Source organism: Mytilus trossulus, unplaced genomic scaffold (assembly GCF_036588685.1).
Source record: "Mytilus trossulus isolate FHL-02 unplaced genomic scaffold, PNRI_Mtr1.1.1.hap1 h1tg000380l__unscaffolded, whole genome shotgun sequence".
Lineage (NCBI taxonomy): Eukaryota > Metazoa > Mollusca > Bivalvia > Mytilida > Mytilidae > Mytilus > Mytilus trossulus.
In genome coordinates, this window is record NW_026963343.1 from 35,809 (window position 1) to 60,466 (window position 24,658).

Here is a 24,658-nt window from a genome sequence, read left to right on the forward strand (position 1 = left end):
TGTACAGCACAAGTTTTGCCTGCAAAATTATTGGCATATTGCTGCTTATAAAAGCCTTTCTTTTTGTTACATATTTGACACTGTTACACCTCTCATCCCTTATTGTATTCATCAATCAAGTTTAGCTGTCTATTCCTAAAACCATGTTGGTGAAGGCGAACCAGAGTCATTTTCCTAAATTCTCTTTTAATATTAAGTTGTCATAGCTATAGCCATTCTGTATACTTGAATTATTTTGACATAGAAACTGATAATAAAATTTATTTTTTACAAGCTAGCTTGTTTACCTTTACCAGCTGCAACTCACCTTCCGATTTATAGATTTCTCAAAATTTGTTCAATTGTTCTGTGATCATTATTCAAATTATAACGAGATATATATACTTTTATATGACATGTATAAAAAGGTCAGAAAGAGTAAGGCTTTGGAAGTTTTTGAATGATTTATTTTTCAGTGTAAACTAAATTCTGCCGAGTTTCATCCAACCTCACAAGTGATGCTAGTAGCTGGTATGAATCAGACTCTAAATCTGTTTCAGGTGAGTGTAATAACATGATCCAGAATATAATTGTGTTACAAGTTAAAGTTGTTGAAGGCCAAAGAGTGATCTTACAGTGCTTACATTCATATCATTTGGTAGATGGTTGTCTCATTTGGCAATTAAAAAACATGCTCTTATTCATTCATTTGCATGTTCTTCAATATTTTGTTAGACAACTCAAATTTGGTTTGACCAATTGTCATAAAATTTTAATACAACATAATATAAAAAAGAAGATATGGTATGATTGCAAATGAGACAACTGTCCACAAGAGACAAAAATGACACAGACATTGACAACTATAGGTCACTGCACGGCTTTCGACAATTAGCAAAGCCCATACCGCATAGGCAGCTATAAAAGGCCTAAATACTTTTCAATACAGCTCCAGAGAAAAAAAATATAAAAAAAATGCTATAAAGGAGAAATATTCCCTATAGGGATAAATATTCTGTTTTATTTCGTCAATGGTTAAAAATTAGCACTGTTGATTGTCATGTGCCATAAATCTTTCCCATATGTTGTGAGAAATAAAGAACCCATCTCAGACAGGAAAAAAGAAAACCATCAGAACAAAATCCATAAGTCTTTTGTCAGGTTTTGGAAATATCTTAATATAAGCCATGTAAGCATTTGATAGCATAGTTACTGTTTAGCTGTGACTTAGTATAGGAAATTGTTACAGCTCAAAGATTCTACTTTTCACAATAATATTTAAAGCAGTTCGAACATCATGTATATAGTACCTTTTTAACCTTTTTGGATTCGATCGTCACGGATGATTCTTGTGTAGACGAAACACGAGTCTGGCGTATATACAAAATTTAGTCCTGTTATCTATGATGAGTTTATTAGTAGTAATTATGATTTTAAATGGTACTATAAATATTTAATAAAACTAACTACATTCTGTATACAATGGTATGTGTGTGCCTGTCCCAAGTTAGGAGCCTGTAATTCAGTGGTTGTCACTTGGTGCTGTGTTACATATTTGTTCTTCTTTCATTTTCATGTCCCACCTATGGTGATTATGTTTTAAAGTCTGTGCATATATGTGTTGGTCTGTCTATCTGTTTGCTTGTCTGTTTGTCACACGTATAGCTGTTAATGAATTGTCTCATTGGCATACCACAGCCATGCCAGCTTGGATTAAATATGCCCTTTAAACTAAACTTATTTTAAGAAACTTTATTATGTAAATCATGTATAATAAAAATTGGTTTTGGTTCATTTAAAATTGCAAACCAGGACAATAAAATTATACAGAAATTAGAAATTGATTAAAAGGATCTCAGCAGTGCATTAAATCATTTGTAAATTTTATAACTGAATACCTAATAAATTGATCAAGTATTAATATTCTGTTTTTTTCTGAAGTATCATATTACCAGTATAATTAAAAAACATATACATATGCATATAAAGAAGATTATTTCACAGTTTTATTATTTCATGGAAGACTTTAATTATTGTCTCATGGTAACTTAGTGTGGTAAGTTTTCTTTGGTTTGAATTATATGACATTTGTGACAGCGGACAATTCTTCCGTTCTTTCAGTCCTTTTTTCTTCACAGTAGCATACTGTTTACAATCAGATGACACATGTTGTAATGATCCATCAATACACATCACATACAGACTACTATCTTGTAGTGTAGCCATTCTCTTAGGTGATGATGGTAATGTTAGGTTGTGATGTCTGTCATCAGTATAACTATACCAGTACAGCTTGTTGTTGTTGTAGGAATGACTGTAGAATATTTTGTCACCAGAACCATGTAACATCCAAGGATCACAGGTAGTTTGTATTGTCTGTACAACTTCTCCTATCTGATGATCTATGATTTGTAGTCTGTTGACACCATCTACAACTAACTTGTTGTGTATAGTTGTAATGCTACTCCTATACCACATTCCAGGTACTGATATTGATTTAAGTCTGAGTTTATTGTTTATGTCATACATCACTATACACCTACTCTCCTCCAGTGTAAAAGCTACTGTAGAGTTGTTGACTGCTGTTATACACAATGGTTCACCCTGCACATCTATACTGTCTTCTTGTGATTCATCTGTATTACAGATCAGTAGTCTCCTCTGGTTAGGTAAACACATCACCAGTCTACCATCATCCATCATCACTATATCTGTTCCTCCAAGCATGTCAGCACCAACAACTGATATTAGGTTTATCTCATGATGTAGTGTGAAGATAGCATGTCCTAAATTGTATGGCTGTAAAGCTCGTCCCTTTTTGTCTGAAAAATAAATTGACATTTCTATACAAATCATTATATACATTACATTAAAGTTACCAGTATACTATGACTGACTCATTCATTCTATTACCATGCTTACAGTGGCAGTAAATACATAAATAAGTACTGAATACAGATATTTTATTGAATGTTTCTAAAGGAGAAAAGGAATCTTAAAATGATAAACGACAAAATATAGAAAATTAGTATCCATGAAGTTTTAATGTTTGTTTTGTATAACATATAAACATATCAAAAAGGATTAGGGCAATGAAATCCTAAATTTTCCAATAATCTTGAACCTTGTAATATTCTATAGAAACACCACATGTTACATTTGAAATAAAACATACATTTATCATTTGCTTTTTTTTTTTTTTTTTAAAGGAATAGGTCTGACGAAAGATTTTGACCACTTTCTAAATTCTTAAGTGTCTATTTCATTTGAATCAGTTACTTTATGTGAAAAAAATTAACTGATTTTAGTCCTTAAAAACGATCCGATTTAAGCTCAAATATGAAAAATCTACCAAATATGCCGAAAAACGTCACTTACAGATGGTTTTTGTCAAAACTGATAGTGGCCGCATCCGTGTTCATCGTCAACCTTTATATATGTTATGTATTATTATAAAATACAACTTACATTTCAAAATTAAGGATGAACACCAATGTTGCCACTTTCGTTTTACATGAAAACCGTCTAAAATCTAACTTAAATGCTAGAATTGTGAAGATTTCAGTAATTTAGCATGACTATATGGTGTTAGTACCTGATAAATGTGCGTGTTTATGTCAAAACCGCCCATATTTATGTAGCAGAGGCATTCTACTGTCCAAAAATTATATGAATAACTAAAAGTTTACATTTTAAGAACTGCTATTTTGGGGCCAAAAAGAGTTCTTACTGGACCTTCTCCTTTACAGCACTAAGTATATATTGATATAATTATTAATTTGATAAACAAATTTTGATTTATTTTTTATAACATAATTGATTATTTAGTCAAACAAGTACACTTTGAAACTATAAAGAAAACACATACACACAGGCTAGATGATTAAAAATCACAGACATATTCTTAAGAAAAATTATTTGATGAAAATAAGAGAACAATGTACTACATTGTACTATGTCCTGACAAGAATTGATAAGTTGAGTATTGTGTTGGTGTTCTATATTTATTTACACACAGGATTTATGACCTTTGACCCTTCTTATCTCAAAAGTACTTAAAATACCCTTGACAATGTGAAAAAAATCTACTTATAAGAGAATAGAGCCTATATTACTTGTTTGCCGCAAAAACCGTTCAAAACTAAGCTATAATAGAGGTTGTTGTCTGAACATGAAAGACTTAAGTCTGACATAAATCTGTATTTGTATTTATAATATAAAGATAGGTGAATCTGTATTTAAAGGGGACACATTATGTTTTATGTATTTAGGTTTATTTGCTCATAATGTCTTTAATATATCATCTGATTGAAATTCAAAATTTTAATGACCAGTGTACAATTAGCAAATGATTAGTAAGCAATACAATGCAAAAGTTATTAAGGCAATAAAAATATAGTACCATCTAAAAACTGTAAATATATTATATTTATAACATTGTTGTTACCCTCAGTGCTGAACATTTTAAGGTCTATCTATCATTGTCTCCCTTACCTTGTTCGTCAATGCTTCTTTTACATCTCTGACAGATCATATTCTGTAACACCTCCTGAAAATAGAAAATAATTCTGTTTATTATTCCCCAAACTCTTGCAGCCATATTGCATTTTACGTTGTCCAACAGTTTATCTGTCTGATATTCTGTCAGTTTGTCTGTTGATCTATTTATCCAACAGAAACATCTGGTACACATCTCTCATGCTAAACACAATGTTACTTACTTGACAAGACTTAAAATAACCTAGACAGTACTTTAATGGACTTACATTTGATCTCGACTTTACTAAATAGGTTGGATGGAGTACTTGATAACCTTTGTAACATCTGAAATTGGTCTTGACCAATGGTCCATCAATTCAACCAGTTATTTTTAGGTAAAATAGGCTAAGAAATTTGTTTGGACATAATTCAGATTTTCACCTTTAAAGATTTCTATACCTTTTTTATACGCCTGTCCAAATATTGACGGGATGTATTATGGTATACAAATGTCCTGTGTCTGTCCATCTGTCCCTCCGTCTGTCCGGCGTAAATATGTCGCACCGTAACTTGAGAACGACTTATCCAAATTTCATGAAACTTAATATAGTTGTTTCTTATGATGGGTAAAAATAACTTTTCAACTTTTTGAGATACGGCATTTTATTACTAAAACAGGGGTGTGTTTTTTTCACATGTCACACTGTATCTCAAAAGAGATTCTTGATTATGACTTAAAACTTTAAACACTTTTTAGTTATATTAATCTCAATATATGTATACTTTTTGGTGATGATTCAAAATTTAATTTTTGAGTTTTTGAGTATTTTGTAAAAAAGGTGGAGGGCTTTTTTTTTACATGTCACGCCATATCTCAAAAACAATTTATGACTATTGCTTAAAACTTTACACATGTCTTTGTTATATTAATCTTAAGATCTGTATAATTATTGGTGATGATTCAAAATTTCATTTTTGAGTTATTAGTATTTTATAAGAAAAGGGGGAGGTGTTTTTTTTAAATGTCGCGCCGTATCTCAAAAATAATTTATAATTTTTGCTTAAAACTTTACATACTTCTTTGTTATATTAATATAAAGATCTGTATATTTTTTGGTTTTGATTCAAAATTTTCTTTTTGTGTTATTGAGTATTTTGTTAAACAGGGGAGCTTTTTTTTTACATGTCGCGCCGTATCTCAAAAATAATTTATAATTTTCTTTAAATTTTACATACTTCTTTGTTATATTAATATAAAGATCTGTATATTTATTGGTTTTGATTCAAAATTTTATTTCAGTAATATTTATTTTTTTGTAAAAAAAAAACAGGGTGGGAGTTTCACATGTTCTTAAGTGTCTCAAAAACAATACATGGTTATTGCTTAAAACTTTCTCAGAAACTATTTATGATTATTGCATAAGACTTCCACACAAGGCGTCAGGCGTATCATGTGCTCATGGCGCAGCTGTTTATTTGAAATTATCTTGGATTTTGATAAAACTTTACAGCAATCTCAATTATATATACTCAATTTGGTCTTAGACTTACAAAATACTAGGTTATTTGGTAGATTGGGTTTATTTCTGTCAAATTTCAATTTAAGGATTTGATTAATAGGTATAAAATGCTTGAATTTTACGTTCAAACTCCATTCAGATAGCTAGTCACCTATGAAAATTTCTATAGTCTTTTCTAATCAACTTGCGTTTTGAGTCTTTTCTAATCAACTTGCGTTTTGATAAAGCTCCAGCAACTAATATACTTTAAAATTGTTAATAATGAATACCACAAAAAACATAAGGTTGTATGGGAGTCTAAATTAGAAGATACTGTATTGGATTTTGTGCTCTGACAGCATCAATTACAGGTTTGATGGTCGCAAATAAAGTTTACTGGTGAAGCGTTAGCCGAGACAGTAAATGGGTATTTGTGACCATCAAATCCCAAATTGATGCTGTCAGAGCTTAAAATGTAATATTGTGATCTCCATTCTAATGAAACTGACAGAAAACAACGTAAAAACATGTATTTAAAATCTGTCATATGCCATCTGCGCTTGCGCGTACGTTCCATAGCATCAATTAATATTTATAAGTTATAATCTTATAAATTTGTTCTTTTAAATGCAAATTCACATTTAGTAATTTGCATTCCTGCATCAAATTTTGTCAAAACTTGATTGAAAATCTGGACCTTAGATTCTCTGTGTTTTTATAATCCAAGATGGCAAAAGACACCCATACCACCTTAAGCAAGAAATCTATCCATCTCATATATTAAGTGTGGAGTCAAACACACCTTTGCCCTCAGAGTTGACAGATCTCTTAGATGTACTATTGAGACCCTTATTTACAGAGGAGACAAGTTTATAAAAACAGAAACATACCTCTATTTTAGCCAAAAGCACAACATTGTTGATACCCATTGCAGCAAGCAGTTCAGCAGTTTTTGTGCCAATAGTTCCCATTACTTCAGTATTACCATTGTCAATAGTTGTTCTTATTTCTGCAGATGTTGCATCTATTTTTGTGTCAATCTTGAATAAAAAAAAATAGCTTCATTATCACTGAACTAGTATATATTTGTTTAGGGGCCAGCTGAAGGACGCCTGCGGGTGCGAGAATTTCTCGCTACATTGAAGACCTGTTGGTGACCTTCTGCTGTTGTTTTTTTATTTGGTCGGGTTGTTGTCTCTTTGACACATTCCCCATTTCCATTCTCAATTTTATTTAATCGTCATTTCAAACATAGCATCATCTTTCTTCAATTGCTTTTTATTTTTGGGTCCAAATCACAATGTCATCTTGTATCAATACTTATAACTTTTGTCACCCATCCACAGAGTTTGTTGTCTCCACGTTGAAGGCTTCTCGGGGACCTTGCAATGAAGAACAGCAAGACAATCTATGTTCCTTTGCTTTTTTCATTTTGTTACTGTGTGCTCATATACTGATTTTGTATCATGAATGAATCATAAATCTTTACTTTTATACATTGTTATATGTAACTTTTTACATTTCTATTTTCTTTTTGAGAAACACTTTCCCAAATATTCCTCATGCTAATTCAATATGTAAAAATTGTATGGCTCTTGAATAGTTTTAAACTTAGGGTCTTTGTAACAAATTTTTCATGTTATGATGCATACATAGATATAGGAAGATGTGGTGTGAGTGCCAATGAGACAACTCTCCATCCAAATAACAATTTAAAAATTAAACCATTGTAGGTTAAAGTACGGCCTTCAACACGGAGCCTTGGCTCACACCGAACAACAAGCTATAAACATGCATTTATTTAACTGAATTACAAGCTACTAGTATATGTATGCAAATTTTTTTGATTACAATCATGCATTATAAATAAGTCTTCTGTAAACCAAATTATATTCTCTGATTCCTTATTTTAACTAACTTCACAGGGATTTAATTTCTGTCATGAAAATAATTCGCTTGCAAAAATGAGTTACTATACAGACTTTAAGTACATACCTTTTCAAGTATAACATGCACATCTACAAGACATGTTACATAGTATTGACAACGAGACTCATCCAATGGTCTGTTTTGTATTATAACAAGGTCATTCTGTTTACTTGGGTCCAGTTGTAGAACATATGATGTTAAATCTGTCCAGAGAGTGTTGTATTCTGTCTCAGAAATGGCGCCATCTGTGTTGTGGCTGAGATAGTTGTTCTTGAATTCTCGAAGGTCGCAAATCAAAGTTTCTTCATATGATGACAAGCTGCAGCAGTTCAGTAAAATTAAACTTAACAAAGTGAGGTCAAGATCATTCAAGGAAATAGGTTTCGTTGTATATTTACAGTGACAGTTGTGTTTGGTTGATCCTGCAGTGTACATACGATTCCACTGGCTATAGTTAAGAGGAAGGGATTGCTGGTTTACACAATTAGCAGTATCTACACAACATTTGCTATTTTTGTGACGTAGATGAAATAGGATGTGTTTGACAGGAAGACTGTTGATAAAATCTTGTAAACAGCCCAATCCTTTACTAGTGTAGCAGTCTTCTAGCTTCTTTCTCAGTAGTGGAGAAACAATTTCTAGTATCACAGAGCCCACAATTAGGTACCTTCTCTTGTCCTCTCTATCCATTCTGGAAACAAAATTAAAGAATAATGTATTAGAATGTTTAAGCTATTCAGATACTAAATATTACCACATTAACTTTATATTTAATTTGTTTGACTCAGAAATATATGTCCAAAATTGGTTCTGTTCTCTAATTGTCTCCTGCGCAACACTTTGCATAGGACATACATATATATACCAGGTGTTTTCCTGTCAACCCGTCCAGTCATATCAAGGCTGTCAAGTGAACAATCTTGTCAGCTTTTTATAAAACTTGTATTTAAGGTTTATATAGATTTATTTATTGTTTTGGACAAGTTGGAAAATCAGTAGCAATCAATTATTGTTTTAAGGGTTATGCACCTTAAAAGCTTGGAAAGATTATTATATGGAAAATTGCACTGTTGGCCATCTCACTTGTTCAACTTCTACCTGATTTTTCTGGATCCTTTATCATAGACAGATATAAGAAGATGTTGAATGGGTGCCAATATGCTTTCCATCCAAGTTGTAAAAGTGAGGCCTTCAACACAGAGCCATGCATACACAGAACAACAAGCTTTAAAGGTCCCCCAAAATGACTTGTGTTAAACAATTTAAAATGTTTAAACATTTAAACAAAGTTCTACTATATATAAAAAAAAACAGAAATGAGAAACACTTATGAACCACATTAACCTCCATATATTCTTATTCCTGCACTCAAAACTAATGTATGTACAACTGTTTCAATATTATTCATAGGGATGAAATGCAAATTAAATGTCTTCTATTTGTGAACGCTGTCTACAACATTTTTTTTTATCATTTCTTCCCTTTAAAATGGTTAAAACTTTGACTGAATTTCATACACTGGGAGGAGCATAGATTTCAATGAGGGCTAGTTGGTTGGTTTGTTTATTTTGAAATTTAGAACACATGTTCCTAATGATACACTCTTTCTAATTTTGATTCCAAATTAAACTTTGATTCCACTTTCATGATCCATTAAACAAAGAAATTGATAGTGAAAGTATATGATCTGTATACTCTGGACATATTCTTTTATTTTAGGCCTCACCTGCGTAAGTAGGGGGGCATTATGTTTTCTGGTCTGTGTGTTCTTTTGTCTGTTCGTTCTTTGGTCAGGTTGTTTGTCCGTCTGTCTGTCCCAATTCAGGTTAAAGTTTTTGGTCAAGGCAGTTTTAAATGAAGTTGAACTCTGACCAACTTGAAACTTAGTACACATGTTCCCTATGTTTTGATCTCTTAATGCCAAAATTAGAGTTTTTATCCCATTTTCAAGGTCCACTGAACATAGAAAATGGTTGTGTGAGTGGGGCATCTGTGTATTGTGAACACATTCTTGTTTCCAAATACATAAGTTAATGTTCAAAAGTAGGAACAGATTATTTTATATGTATAGACTGATTAATTTCGTTAGGTAATATAGTTGCACATTTTGTACTTCCATTTTGTATAAGATTGATAATTTCTACTTTCAATTTAAATAAAATGCAATCATTTGACATTTTATAAACTTTCATTTTGTAAGAAAAAAAGAAAAGTGGTAATACTACAAACCTTTATTTTATTTCATTTTCTATTTCTAAATATTTTGTAGACATATTAGAAACAAAACCAATTGTGCTCTCACAGGAAAACCATTCAATTGTGGAAATACCCTTTGCTATTTTTAGACATAAATCACATGATAAAGTATATTGATCTACTTCCAAAAGAGTTTTGTCAAATGGGGTCCTCTGAAGGTCAATCTGTTCACAATGATTATATTGAGGAAATAAAAGATACAGTAAAATTGGAAACATACAAAGGGCATATAAAATACACATTTTTTACAAAACTAAAGTTGATTAATTTGTCAACTAGAGGAGATAATTTATTAATAGATATATGCTTTAAATAGCCTCATCACACTATGAATGAAATGATAGAGTGCATGCACTAATATTGTTATACCAAACATTTTTTGTCGAGCCTGCAACTTTTGTTGCATAAAGCTCGACATAGGGATAGTGATCTGGTGGCAGCTATGCGTACGTTCATTCCTCTGTCCATGTGTCGTCTGTCCCGCTTTAAATTAAAGTTTTTTGTTTTAGGTAGTTTTTGATGAAGTTAAAGTCCAATCAACTTGAAACTTAGTACACATGGTCCCTATGGTATGATATTTCTAATTTTAGTACTAAATAAGTTTTTTACCCGATTTCACAGTCTATTGGACATGGAAAATGATAGTGCGAGTGGGGCATCCGTGTACTTTGGACACATTCTTGTAACCATCTACTGTAGCAAAATAGTCAACTGGTGAATGCAATTAAAAATATTATGAAAAATCAGTGTATGCATGGTAAGAATGATTTTACTGAAATAAAATGAATACATGAATAAGGTGATGATAATGTAGTAATTTTTTTATTATAGAATAAATGTCCAAACTAATCACTCATGTTTTTAGTATATGGGAGAATAGTTCAAACAAGAATATCACTGAAATGTTTATGTTAGTAACTCCTTATAATTTTACAGGTTGATGGCAAAAATAACTCAAAGATACAGAGTATATTCTTAGAGAATTATCCAATATACTCAGCTCATTTTAGTGCCAATGGAGAGGAGGTTATCATGGGGTCAAAACATAAAGGTTTTCATTATTATGACATGATGGTTGGAAAGATGATCAGTGTACCTCCTGTTAAAGGTAAGTAATCAGTCGAAAGTAATCACAATTCGCCAGAATCTATTGTTATGCCCAATTTATAATGCTCCATTTATGTGCATCCGTCCGTCAGTAAGTTTGTTTGTTCGTCCGTCTGTCCCACTTCAGGTTAAAATTTTTGGTTGAGGTAGTTCTTGATGAATTTGAAGTCCAATCAACTTGAAACTTTGTACACATGTTCCCTTTGGTATGATCTTTCTAATTTATTTCACTGAACGTAGAAAATGATAGTGGGGATGGGGCATTCGTGTTCTATAGATACATTCAAACTGTTATAAGAAAGACATGTATAGTGTATTTACTGTAACAAATTGTTTTTTGGTTTAAGCATTCCTGATGCGTACTTTTTCAAAATACTCATATACGGTCATTTCATAGTTTTATATCTGCAAATATTTATTACATTTGATAGATATTTCCTATGTGACATTTTATTAACAGATAATACATAATGGTTAACATCTGTACAGTTTGTTTTTCATTTAGGTTTAGGAGAAGTAAATATGAAGAGATTTGTTGTGTCACCTGATGGAAGATTTATAGCATTCCTAGGACTTTATGGAAATATTCACTTATTGTCAGCCAAGGTATACTCTTTATGATTTTTTTAATTACACCTAGATATTAATTTCTGTGTACCTGATGTACTTATAATGAGTATCAACTTATACATAAAGAAACGTTTTATGGACCAAATAGATATAGAAAGATGGGGTATGAATGCCAATGAGACAACTCTCCATTCAAGTCACAATTTATAAAAGTAAACCATTAAAGGTCATGGTACGTTCTGCAACACGGAGCCTTGGCTGACACCAAACAGCAAACCATAAATGGCCCAACTTTGTTTTGAAAAATAGTGTAAAATCATTCAAACGGGAAAACCAATGGTCTAATCTACACAAAAAACTATAAACGGGAAACACTTATGAACCACACCAACAAAAGACAACTACTGAAACGTTTTAATGATACAAAACTTTCTCCCTTATCTGTAACAATAGTGAACTATCACAATATAGACAAAGACAAGTTTTGCATATCATAACAAACAAGACAGAACATGCAGGATAGATACCAGTAAAACTAAAAAAGTTTAAAGTCAAAATACAGTTTTTAATAACATTATTATACGGAATAAGAAGATGTAGTTAGTTGACTTGTCAACTTTCAATCAAAGCAAAGACCATTTAAGAGAAGATGAATTTCGGTACATTAAAGATGATTGTTTTAAAATAGACAGAGCTATACAATAAAAGAAACTGTTTTCCTATTTTCAGTCGAAAGAATGGATCTATACACAGAAGATGAATGGTAGTGTAGGTGGTGTATGTTTTTCACAAGATGGAAGTACAATGTATTCATATGGAGGTAATTTCTTATCATTCTCTTTTTACAAACTTTATGTTTCAAGGCAGTCATATTACACACCATACCTCTACCATATTATTGCTGAGAAAAAAGAACTATTTACTCACATGTAAATTCTTTTATGCTCTTGAACTTTGTATTGTTTTAGGACTGTTCAATGTTTTAACTACAGTGCCACTGATAAGTCTAAGGTAGATGATCATGATGAAAGGCATAAATGACATACCAAGCTATACGCTTGGTAGCTTTATTTCCCCCTTCTAATGTTGACAATCTGCTTGAAAGTTTGAAAATAAAAACTGGTAAATGCAAATTTAAGAATGGAGAATTTAAGTGAATTCAAATCAGTGACTAAATAGTCTTAGTGTTCAATATTATAGTAATGAAATAAAAAAAAATGTGAATGAAGAATTACATGTGAACTGATAGCAACTTGCACATGGGAAAAGATGCTTAATGATATGTATCTATATATATATATAATTTAATGATTCTATTTCAGATGATGGTGATGTATATATATATATGGGATATGAATATATTTTATGGTTTTATTTTAGATGATGGTGATTTATATATATGGGATATGAATATATTTAATGGTTCTATTTCAGATGATGGTGATGTATATATATGGGATATGAAGACACGTGACTGTATTCACAGATTTATAGATGATGGATGTACAAAAGGAATGTCTATTGCTGTTTCTTATGATCATAATTTCTTAGCTTGTGGATCATATAGTGGTGTGGTGAACATTTACGAACCATCAGTGTGTCTTAAATCTAGGTCACCCAAACCATTGAAAGCATTATTAAATTTAACCACACCTTGTACAAACTTAGTATTTAATTCAACATCAGAAATATTAGCTATGTGTTCAGATTCTGCAGAAAGAGCAGTAAAATTAGTAAGTATAATGCAGGGAGTATAGGTAAAATTTAACATTCTGATTTATTTATTTATATCTAAACAGAAATACTATAAATCAAAACAAGGTACAGTGCATACATAATTTGGCATCAGTTTAAAACAAATGTTATCTTACCAAGATTTCATTGATCCAGTATATATATATGACTTATAAAAGTGCTTTAATGGTGAATAAACATGTTATTTGTAAATAAAATATTTTCCTAAATTATTAAGTTTTAAAATTTGATAAAGAGCTCAAGAGTAATTTAAATCCACCAATTTATCATCGAAAGCCAGCAGTCAATATGAATCCTGGCTTTTCTATTATAGTAGGGACATTTGTCATCTTGATTTTTCTTTTCAGAATAAGATAGAATATCATCATAATGTCCCTAAGTTTTATTTTATATCATTGGAATTGATTTGATGGTGCCTTTAAAATATGATATTCACATTGAGGCTATATGTTGACACAAACACAAATAAGTGGCTGTACACATAAATTATAAATTATAGTTGTTTAAAACGGCAGTGATTTTTTCTGAAATGTCATATTGACATCAACACCAATGAAAGGTTGTATATACAAATTATAAACTATATTACAGGTACATGTGCCTTCACAGACAGTATTCTCTAACTTTCCTGACAGACTAGATTCTAAATTACGTATCCCTTTGTGTATGGACTTCTCCAGAAATAGTGGTTATTTTACAGTTGGCACAAACAAGGGTTTAGCCCTACTTTACAGGTACAGTTCTTATAGTTCAAACATCAGTTTATATCTAACTGTAAAAATGTAGAGATTTCATAGATAAAACGTTTATGGGGATAAATTCAGAGAAATATTTCTGTTAGTTTGGTATTCATGTTAAATGAAATTTTATTTCATTGGATACTCAAATTACATCTTTAAATAAGCTAGCCCTTTAATTATGATAATAGTGCAGTTTTTAAATTGTAATGAGGATTCCTAAGTACATTTTCACAAGAAAATTTAGATCAGTGAAATTATTTTTGAGCTTTTAATTAATTTCTAATTTTGAAATAAGCACTTTTAAAAACCAGCCTGTAAATAGAAAAAAGATTCACCTTCAATTTATTTTTATACCATGTGTCGCTAGGTAAAATCAATTTGCAACAGTGAAACCCACATTTTACATAGGCCAAGATTCAAATACAATACAGTTATCTCTTAATTGGAAAAAGATTGAACCAATCTAATACTTACTTGTCCAAGAGTAACTTTATTTTAATCTGAATCAAAATCAATTTATTTTATGAAACTTTTGTTCAAATACATAATATATGTACTTATAAATGTGTATTCAATCTGTATAAATGGTCACCTTTGTTGGAGTTATTAGAACCCTAAAATGAAAGTTTTTGAAGGTATCTAGAAATGTCTCAGTGTTACATGTAGTGTCTGGTGCAAGGGTATATTGCTTTATTATTGATATCACTGGGATATTACTTCCTGTACCTGTCAGTGTCTACAAGAAGTTTCTGGTTCAAGGGTCATGTTTATTGTTTAGTATAAATATCAGCTGGGATATATAGAAATTTAATTTATTATTTGGTAGTGATTTCAAGTTATTTGTATACTATGTGTTTTTCTTTGACACAGGAAATTATACCTGATTCTGAATTAGGTAATGTTTTATTTTTGATACTGTTGCCATCATTTTATTGAAGCTGCATGTCTTATACAAAATCTTTATTTTATTGTAGGGTGAAGCACTACAGCAATTACTAGTCATATCTATAAAACAAACAATTAACATGCAGGTCATCTAAAAGGAAATAAAGACCGGTTAACATCAAATAAAAACCTGATTCAATAGATACTATACTGTATAAACCTGATTAAGGTTTCCAATGTTATCCCATACAATGGCGAACAGATATCCTGTTTTATTACCATAAAGAAGTGAACTTTGGAATTTTGTATTCATAGAGATTTATCAACATTTTAGCAATGGTCATGAAACTATTAGCAGTGTTATATTTATGTTACATGTATTATCAATGACTTTTATACTGTAACTTATCATTGGTTTAGTACTAGTGTTAAAAAGAGTATGAATATTCATTTGTTAGTGATGCAAGTTGTTTTAACTATATGATACTTTGGATCACTTGGACTTAACATTGGTAAAAAGTATAATTACTAACTAATTTATATTGTATAATTATACTTCATGACATTTGAAATTTTCATATTTGTTGAAGTTGCAAAAAGTACAAGCTCTCTGTGTATCTGTCACAATATTTTACAAATCTAAATTAAATGATGTAAAAATTAGGCAATGTGGTATTATTACAACTATCCAATATACATGTATTCCTTCACATTGTATATTTTAAATATGAACAGGATTCCAACGATATTTTATATCATGATTGAACCTTTTACTAGCCATGCTAGCACCTAGTATGGAATGATTATACAATGTCCACCTTAAAGTTGAAGGTTTTATAATTGTTGTTGATACACTTTCCTAGATTCTCTCCTCATGCTCCTAGCCTAAATATCCAGTCATTACAACACTACACACATGCATACTCTTTTTTGTTATCTTTAAATTTTTAAGTTTTAATAAAAACTATCTTAAAACAACAACAATCAATCGCAATATTCAAAATTTAAAATGAATCTAATTTAAACATTAATCATTTCATATACAAACAAACAGTTTTTTAGCTCACCTGGCATAGCCATGTGAGCTTATGCCATCACTTGGCGTCCTTCGTCTGTCGTCGTCGTCGTCGTATGTCTTCATCAACTATTTCAAGAATTTTCTCCTCTGACACTACTAGACTAAATACTTCCAAACTTTAACTGAATGTTCCTTAGGGTATCTAGTTTATAAATTGTTTCCGAAGTTTTGATCCATCAACAAACATGGTCGCCATTGCTAAAAATAGAACGTAGGGGTCAAATGCAGTTGGTTTTTATCTCAATATCGAAAGCATTTAGAGCAAATCTGACATGATCAGATGAATCAAACAACCCATTGTTGGGTTGCTGCCACTTAATTGGTAATTTTAAGGAAATTTGGCAGTTTTTGGTCATTATCTTGAATATTATTATAGATAAAGATAAACTGTAAACAGCAAAACAGATCAGCAAAGTAAGATCTACAAATAGTTAATATGACCAAAATTGTCAATTGACCCCTTAAGGGGTTATTGTCCTTTAATGACAATTTTTCACAATTTGTTCATCATATTTGCCTGCATTAAAAAATCTTCTCCTCTAAAACTACTCAACCAAATTCACCCAAACTTCAACTGAATGATTAGTAGGGTGTATAAAATAAAGTTTGTGTTTTATTTTCTATTTCATCAAAAAGCATGGCCGTCATAGCTAAACATAGAACACAGGTTAAAATGCAGTCTTTGGCTTATATCTCAAAAACTCCAGCATTTAGAGCAAATAAGACAAGAAGTTGAAGTATTTATTGAGTCATGGTCTACCTGTCCTGAAATTTTCAGCCGAATTGGGTAACTGGTTTTGCAGGTAAAATGCCCCTGAATTGATGATTTTAAAGAAATTTTGCAGTTTTTGGTTATTATCTTGAATATTATTATAGACACAGATAAACTGTTAATAGCAGCAAAAATGTTAAGCAAAGTAAGAACTACAAATAAGTCAATTTGACCAAAATTGTCAATTGACCCCTTAAGGAGTTATTGCTCTTTAAAGACTTTTTTTCACAATTTGTTCATCATGTTGACTTACTTTAAAAAATCTTCTCCTTTGAAACTGCTGTATCAATTTCAGCCAAACTTAGGCTTAATGAGTTTCAGAGTATCTTGTTTATGTTTTATTTCCTTGAGTGTCAAGAAACATAGCTCCTATGGCTTAAATAGAACATAGGAGAATTTTTTTTTTTTTGCTTTTGAAGAAAATAGGACGATTCAAAGAAAATTTAAATAAATTGAAAAGCCAAAATGATCATTGATGAGAGATTTAACCAAAAAAATTAAGGTGAGCCATTCAGGCTCTTGAGAGCCTCTTGTTTAACTTGATTTGTATCCAGTATATGGGTTAATGATAATCAAACATAGGTAAAATTAATGAAACTTTCTAAGGTTGGAATATATGAGCTTGCATTTTTGCCTGTACAAGGCTTTTTACATTCATTACTGACCAACTTCCTATTAACAGAATACTTTAAGATTTTGGTGACATCATTGAGCCAAAGGTCACAGTTCATTTTGTTTCACTCTGATTAACATTATCATTAAAAATGAAAACACATTTATAAATAAAGTAACATAAATAGTATGAGTCGTACCACCAAAACAGTATATAAATCAAACATCTACAAATTCAAATATGTATGCGTGTAGGTTTGTGTCAGCTGCAAAATATGCAATGTGCTTTCTGAATGTGTAAGTTTCACACTAGAAATAAATGTAAAATAATATGCAACTGGTGCATATTTTGAGGTTGTTATTTCAGTCAATTATTAGGTTTAGAAATTCGCCAAAGACATTTTCACACTGTGAAACGACTTTGAGGTTTGCTTTCAAACTTGACAACTAATTTGATTTTTGAACAGTCTTGGATTTGTGCACCACACTTGAGCTAATGTAGCAGAAACAGATAGCCAGCATACTGATTTACAGTACTTGCTTTTTTTATGACTCATAATATGAAGATATGAGTCACTAAGCTACATGCCAAAGTATTATAAGCATAAAAGAAAAGATGTGTTGTGATTGCCTATGAAATAACTTTTCACAAGTTAACCCTTTAACGTTCCTACCGGTCAATTTGACCGGTAAGCAAAATTTGTGGCGGAGTAGTTTGCATGAAGTTTTGTATCGTTGCCAATTTTTGACGTACATATGTGGTTGTGGGCTCAAATTGAAGATCAGTATACCACCAACTTGATTTTTGGTGTCTGAAACCAACAAAATGCAATGCATTATGTCAATTTGCCCTATATTGACAAGATTTTTTTTGGGGAAAACTGTTTTATTTCTATTTTTTAATAGAATATTTTCACAAAATGTCACAAGACAAATTGTTGCTGTTTTTTGTTTTAAAATGACAATTTTGATAACTGTGCCGTGCTCATTTACAAGAATACTATCAAAACTGTAAGTAAAACTCATACACATACAAAAAATCTGATTCATAGAGTATCAACACTGAAACAAACCCAAATAACAAGGAATTTTCATGTTTTGTTTTGTCAGTTTTTATAGCAAAAGAGATGAGAACATCTAAAATGTGTTAAAAATTGTTAGCCAAGTCGGAATAGCAATAACAAATCTTTGTTTCTTTAGTGTCTGGTTATGAGGGTGTTGGATATCGTATCGCTAAGGTATAGAAATAGTGACATATAGACGAAAAAACGAACATTTCTGAATAACTTTCTTACAAATTTGCTTCAAAAAATAATAATTTTCAAAAAATCGCTTCTTATAAAAAAGAAGTTTGATTATGTTCTCCCAAAATTAATTTCTAGTCTTACAGAGAAGGTGACTTATATGCTTAAATTTCATAAGTTTTCCAATGGTTTCTGTGGCTCAGTGGAAAGATGCACAGTCTTACACCCGGATGATCGCGTGTTTAAACCTCACTGCCGGAGGATGTAAAAATAAATTCCTATATTAAATGTAACTTAACTTAACTTTACTTTCAATTTCAATTAAGACAACTGAAATACATGATTTACATAAAAAAGAACCCCCCCCCCCTCTTTTTCTCCCCTCTCTCTGTTTTTGTTACATTCTTAGCCTGGGCACTCAAAAATACCAGATTTTCATTCAATATTTACTCAAAATTCTTTCCTAAAGGCTTATTCTGTAAGCAGTTATGAATAGTACATCTTTAACATAAACTTGGGCCATTTATTTGACTATGACAAAAATTCTCAAAAAATCCACTATTTTTCGGTGTTTCGAGTCTTGATATTTCTACCAATCAGACAAGTTTTGCATCTTTCTGTATAAAGTTTTCACCAATAGCGTTTCCGAAAGTCTTCATGCATTAATTTAACACTAAAACTATGTTCTATTTTTGTCACTAAATGTCTGTAAAACCGCTTTTCCGCTTGAATTGTACATTTTTGTCACTTTAATTCAGCATGTCACGTGACTTTTGAGGGATATCACGTGACCAACGTAAGAATTATTTTCCTTAAATCAAGTTTTCCTGAAACCTTGGTCAATTATCTATCAGATGAGTCTAACTTGTCCTTTGAGTGAGCTTTTTATCGAAATGTGCAATTGATTGAAAACAGATAGCCTTTATTTTCGGGAAGAAAAGGTAAAAAATCCTTGAATGTTAAAGGGTTAATATAGATTAAACAGTGTCCTGATGCAAACAGAGATAATCCTGTACAGGTTAAATCTGTTCTCATTGGTAACAATGTATACAGTTGACTGGAGATTATATCACGTCTTCTAAGTCATTATATAAAGGTATTATACAGATTAAACAGTGTACTGATGGAAACGGGGATAATCCTGTACAGGTAAAGTCTGTTCTCAGGTTACAATGTATACAGTCCACTGGAGATTATATCACGTCTTCTAAGTCATTATCTAAAGGTATCATACAGATTAAACAGTGTACTGATGGAAACCGGAATAAACTGGTACAGGTAAAGTCTGTTCTCAGGTGTTACAATGTATACAGTCCACTGGAGACTATATCACGTCTTCTAACTTATTGTCTAAAGGTATCATACAGATTAATCAGTGTACTGATGGAAACAGAGATAATCCTGTACAGGTAAAGTCTGTTCTCAGGTGTTACAATGTATACAGGCCACTGGAGACTATATCACGTCTTCTAACTTATTTTTTAAAGGTATCATACAGATTAAACAGTGTACTGATGGAAACAGAGATAATCCTGTACAGGTAAAGTCTGTTCTCAGGTGTTACAATGTATAGTCCACTGGAGACTATATCACGTCTTCTAACTTATTATCTAAAGGTAACATACAGAGTAAACAGTGTACTGATGGAAACAGAGATAATCCTGTACAGGTAAAGTCTGTTCTCAGGTGTTACAATGTATACAGTCCACTGGAGATTATATCAGGTGTTCTAACTTATTATCTAAAGGTATCATACAGATCAAACAGTGTACTGATGGAAACATAGAAAATCCTGTACAGGTAAAATCTGTTCTCATTGGTTACAATGTATACAGTCCACTGGAGATTATATCACGTCTTCTAAGTCATTATCTAAAGGTATCATACAGAATAAACAGTGTACTGATGGAAACAGTGATAATCCTGTACAGGTAAAATCTGTTCTCAGGTGTTACAATGTATACAGTCCACTGGAGATTATTTCACGTCTGCTAACTTATTATCTAAAGGTATCATACAGATCAAACAGTGTACTGATGGAAACAGAGATAAACCTGGACAGGTAAAATCTGTTCTCATTTGTTACAATGTATACAGTCCACTGTAGATTATATCACGTGTTCTAAGACATTATCTAAAGGTATTATACAGATCAAACAGTGTACTGACGGGAACAGAGATAATCCTGTACAGGTAAAGTCAGTTCTCAGGTGTTACAATGTAAACAGTCCACTGGAGATTATATCACGTCCTCTAAGTCATTATCTAAAGGTATCATACAGATCAAACAGTGTACTGATGGAAACAGGGATAATCCTGTACAGGTAAAGTCTGTTCTCAGGTGTCACAATGTATACAGGCCACTGTAGATTATATCACGTCTTCTAAGTCAATATCTAAAGGTATCATACAGATTAAACAGTGTACTGATGGGAACAGAGATAATCCTGTACAGGTAAAGTCTGTTCTCAGGTGTTACAATGTATACAGGCCACTGGAGATTATATCACGTCTTCTAAGTCATTACCTAAAGGTATTATACAAATTAAACAGTGTACTGATGGAAACAGAGATAATCCTGTACAGGTAAAGTCTGTTCTCAGGTGTTACAATGTATACAGTCCACTGTAGATTATATCACATCTTCTAAGTCTTTATTTAAAGGTATCATACAGATTAAACAATGTACTGATGGGAACAGAGATAATTCTGTACAGGTAAAGTCTGTTCTCAGGTGTTACAATGTATACAGTCCACTGGAGATTATATCACGTCTTCTTAGTCATTATCTAAAGGTATCATACAGATTAAACAGTGTACTGATGGGAACAGAGATAACCCTGTACAGGTAAAGTCTGTTCTCAGGTGTTACAATGTAAACAGTCCACTGGAGATTATATCACGTCTTCTAAGTCATTATCTAAAGGTATCATACAGATTAAACAGTGTCCTGATGCAAACAGGGATAATCCTGTATAGGTAAAGTCTGTTATCAGGTGTTACAATTTATACAGTCCACTGGAGATTATATCACATCCTCTAAGTCATTATCTAAAGGTATCATACAGATCAAACAGTGTACTGATGGAAACAGAGATAAACCTGTACAGGTAAAATCTGTTCTCATTTGTTACAATGTATACAGTCCACTGTAGATTATATCACGTGTTCTAAGACATTATCTAAAGGTATTATACAGATCAAACAGTGTACTGACGGGAACAGAGATAATCCTGTACAGGTAAAGTCAGTTCTCAGGTGTTACAATGTAAACAGTCCACTGGAGATTATATCACGTCCTCTAAGTCATTATCTAAAGGTATCATACAGATCAAACAGTGTACTGATGGAAACAGGGATAATCCTGTACAGGTAAAGTCTGTTCTCAGGTGTTACAATGTATACAGGCCACTGGAGATTATATCACGTCTTCTAAGTCAATATCTAAAGGTATCATACAGATTAAACAGTGTACTGATGGGAACAGAGATAATCCTGTACAGGTAAAGTCTGTTCTCAGGTGTTACAATGTATACAGGCCACTGGAGATTATATCACGTCTTCTAAGTCATTATCTAAAGGTATTATACAAATTAAACAGTGTACTGATGGAAACAGAGATAACCCTGTACAGGTAAAGTCTGTTCTCAGGTGTTACAATGTAAACAGTCCACTGGAGATTATATCACGTCTTCTAAGTCATTATCTAAAGGTATCATACAGATTAAACAGTGTCCTGATGCAAACAGGGATAACCCTGTATAGGTAAAGTCTGTTATCAGGTGTTACAATTTATACAGTCCACTGGAGATTATATCACATCCTCTAAGTCATTATCTAAAGGTATCATACAGATCAAACAGTGTACTGATGGAAACAGAGATAAACCTGTACAGGTAAAATCTGTTCTCAGGTGTAACACTTTATACAATCTACTGGAGATTATACCACGTGTTCTAAGACCTTATCTAAAGGTATCATAAATATTAAACAGTGTACTGATGGAAACAGGGATAATCCTGTACAGGTAAAGTCTGTTCTCAGGTGTTACAATGTATACAGTCCACTGGAGAATATATCACGTCTTCTAAGTCATTATCGAAAGGTATTATACAGATTAAACAGTGTACTGACGGAAACAGGGATAATCCTGTACAGGTAAAGTCTGTTCTCTGGTGTTACAATGTATACAGTCCACCGGAGATTATATCACGTCCTCTAAGTCATTATCTAAAGGTATCATACAGATTAAACAGTGTACTGACGGAAACAGGGATAATCCTGTACAGGTAAAGTCTGTTCTCAGGTGTTACAATGTATACAGTCCACCGGAGATTATATCACGTCTTCTAAGTCATTATCTAAAGGTATCATACAGATTAAACAGTGTACTGACGGAAACAGGGATAATCCTGTACAGGTAAAGTCTGTTCTCAGGTGTTACAATGTATACAGTCCACTGGAGACTATATCACATCCTCTAAGTCATTATCTAAAGGTATCATACAGATCAAACAGTGTACTGATGGAAACAGGGATAATCCTGTACAGGTAAAGTCTGTTCTCAGGTGTTACAATGTATACAGTCCACCGGAGATTATATCACGTCCTCTAAGTCATTATCTAAAGGTATCATACAGATTAAACAGTGTACTGACGGAAACAGGGATAATCCTGTACAGGTAAAGTCTGTTCTCAGGTGTTACAATGTATACAGTCCACTGGAGACTATATCACATCCTCTAAGTCATTATCTAAAGGTATCATACAGATCAAACAGTGTACTGATGGAAACAGGGATAATCCTGTACAGGTAAAGTCTGTTCTCAGGTGTTACAATGTATACAGTCCACCATAGATTATATCACGTCCTCTAAGTCATTATCTAAAGGTATCATACAGATTAAACAGTGTACTGACGGAAACGGGGATAATCCTGTACAGGTAAAGTCTGTTCTAAGGTCTGAAGGTGTTGCCATTAAAGGAAGGACAAGTAAAGGGCCTTACTACATTTATATCACTTTCCTAATATATGTTTTGTTAATCAGTTATGCTTCAGTTTGCATGGTACCTCAATCAGTTGCATGAAGCAATGATGACCAAGTCCCAATCTTGCTCATTGTTTGTATAAAATTGAGAATGGAAATGGGAAATGTGTCAAAGAGACAACAACCCGACCAAATAAAAAAACAACAGCAGAAGGTCACCAACAGGTCTTCAATGTAGCGAGAAATTCCAAGCGTCCTTCAGCTGGCCCCTAAACAAATATATACTAGTTCAGTGATAATGAACGCCATACTAATTTCCAAATTGTACACAAGAAACTAAAATTAAAATAACACAAGACTAACAAAAGCCAGAGGCTCCTGACTTGGGACAGGCGCAAAAATGCGGCGGGGTTAAACATGTTTGTGAGATCCCAACTCTCCCCCTATACCTCTAACCAATGTAGAAAAGTAAATGTCACAATACGCACATTAAAATTCAGTTCAAGAGAAGTATGAGTCTGATGTCAGAAGATGTAACCAAAGAAAATAAACAAAATGACAATAATACATAAATAACAACAAACTACTAGCAGTTAACTGACATGCCAGCTCCAGACTTCAATTAAACTGACTGAAAGATTATGATTTCATCATATGAACATCAGGCACAATCCTTCCCATTAGGAGTTTAGTATCATACCATCATAACATATATGAGAAGAACATAACCTGTATCATGCCAACAATTGGTTTTTGAATATATGT

The 24,658-nt window shown here is 32.1% G+C and overlaps 3 protein-coding genes across 3 annotated transcripts in view; 2 read left to right on the forward strand and 1 right to left on the reverse strand.

The window, feature by feature from the left end:
• Positions 1–455: 455 nt before the first annotated feature.
• On the forward strand, positions 456–15,397 carry LOC134702061 (U3 small nucleolar RNA-associated protein 18 homolog; the record flags this gene model as incomplete). Its single annotated transcript, XM_063563158.1, has 7 exons — positions 456–539; positions 11,079–11,250; positions 11,755–11,855; positions 12,549–12,639; positions 13,254–13,552; positions 14,166–14,308; positions 15,289–15,397. Coding segments are annotated over 7 exons (915 nt in total), but the record flags the coding sequence as incomplete, so codon positions are not given.
• On the reverse strand, positions 1,741–10,220 carry LOC134702055 (uncharacterized). Its single transcript, XM_063563152.1, has 5 exons — positions 10,116–10,220; positions 7,953–8,577; positions 6,848–6,997; positions 4,474–4,528; positions 1,741–2,801 (listed from the first exon to the last, which is right to left on the reverse strand). Exons 2-5 carry the CDS (start codon positions 8,574–8,576, stop codon positions 1,978–1,980), a joined length of 1,653 nt encoding a protein of 550 aa, XP_063419222.1. The 5' UTR covers position 8,577; positions 10,116–10,220; the 3' UTR covers positions 1,741–1,977.
• A 1,517-nt stretch (positions 15,398–16,914) lies between the features above and the next one.
• LOC134702050 (U3 small nucleolar RNA-associated protein 18 homolog) overlaps positions 16,915–24,658 on the forward strand; it is a 119,134-nt gene continuing 111,390 nt past the window's right edge. The window contains exons 1-9 of the mRNA XM_063563148.1: positions 16,915–16,944; positions 20,013–20,183; positions 20,854–20,967; positions 21,378–21,491; positions 21,920–22,015; positions 22,313–22,408; positions 22,706–22,801; positions 23,212–23,325; positions 23,605–23,718. Of these exons, the coding sequence (XP_063419218.1) occupies positions 16,915–16,944; positions 20,013–20,183; positions 20,854–20,967; positions 21,378–21,491; positions 21,920–22,015; positions 22,313–22,408; positions 22,706–22,801; positions 23,212–23,325; positions 23,605–23,718 (945 nt within the window). The remainder of the gene's footprint in view (positions 16,945–20,012; positions 20,184–20,853; positions 20,968–21,377; positions 21,492–21,919; positions 22,016–22,312; positions 22,409–22,705; positions 22,802–23,211; positions 23,326–23,604; positions 23,719–24,658) is intronic.

Excerpts from the sequence above, each read along its gene's own strand:
- LOC134702055 (XM_063563152.1), bottom strand. The coding sequence starts at position 8,576 with ATGGATAGAGAGGACAAGAGAAGGTACCTAATTGTGGGCTCTGTGATA. Across the intron at positions 6,998-7,952 it reads TGCATGTTATACTTGAAAAG|ATTGACACAAAAATAGATGC; the intron begins GTATGTACTTAA and ends TTTTTATTCAAG. Across the intron at positions 2,802-4,473 it reads AAGAAGCATTGACGAACAAG|ACAAAAAGGGACGAGCTTTA; the intron begins GTAAGGGAGACA and ends TTTATTTTTCAG.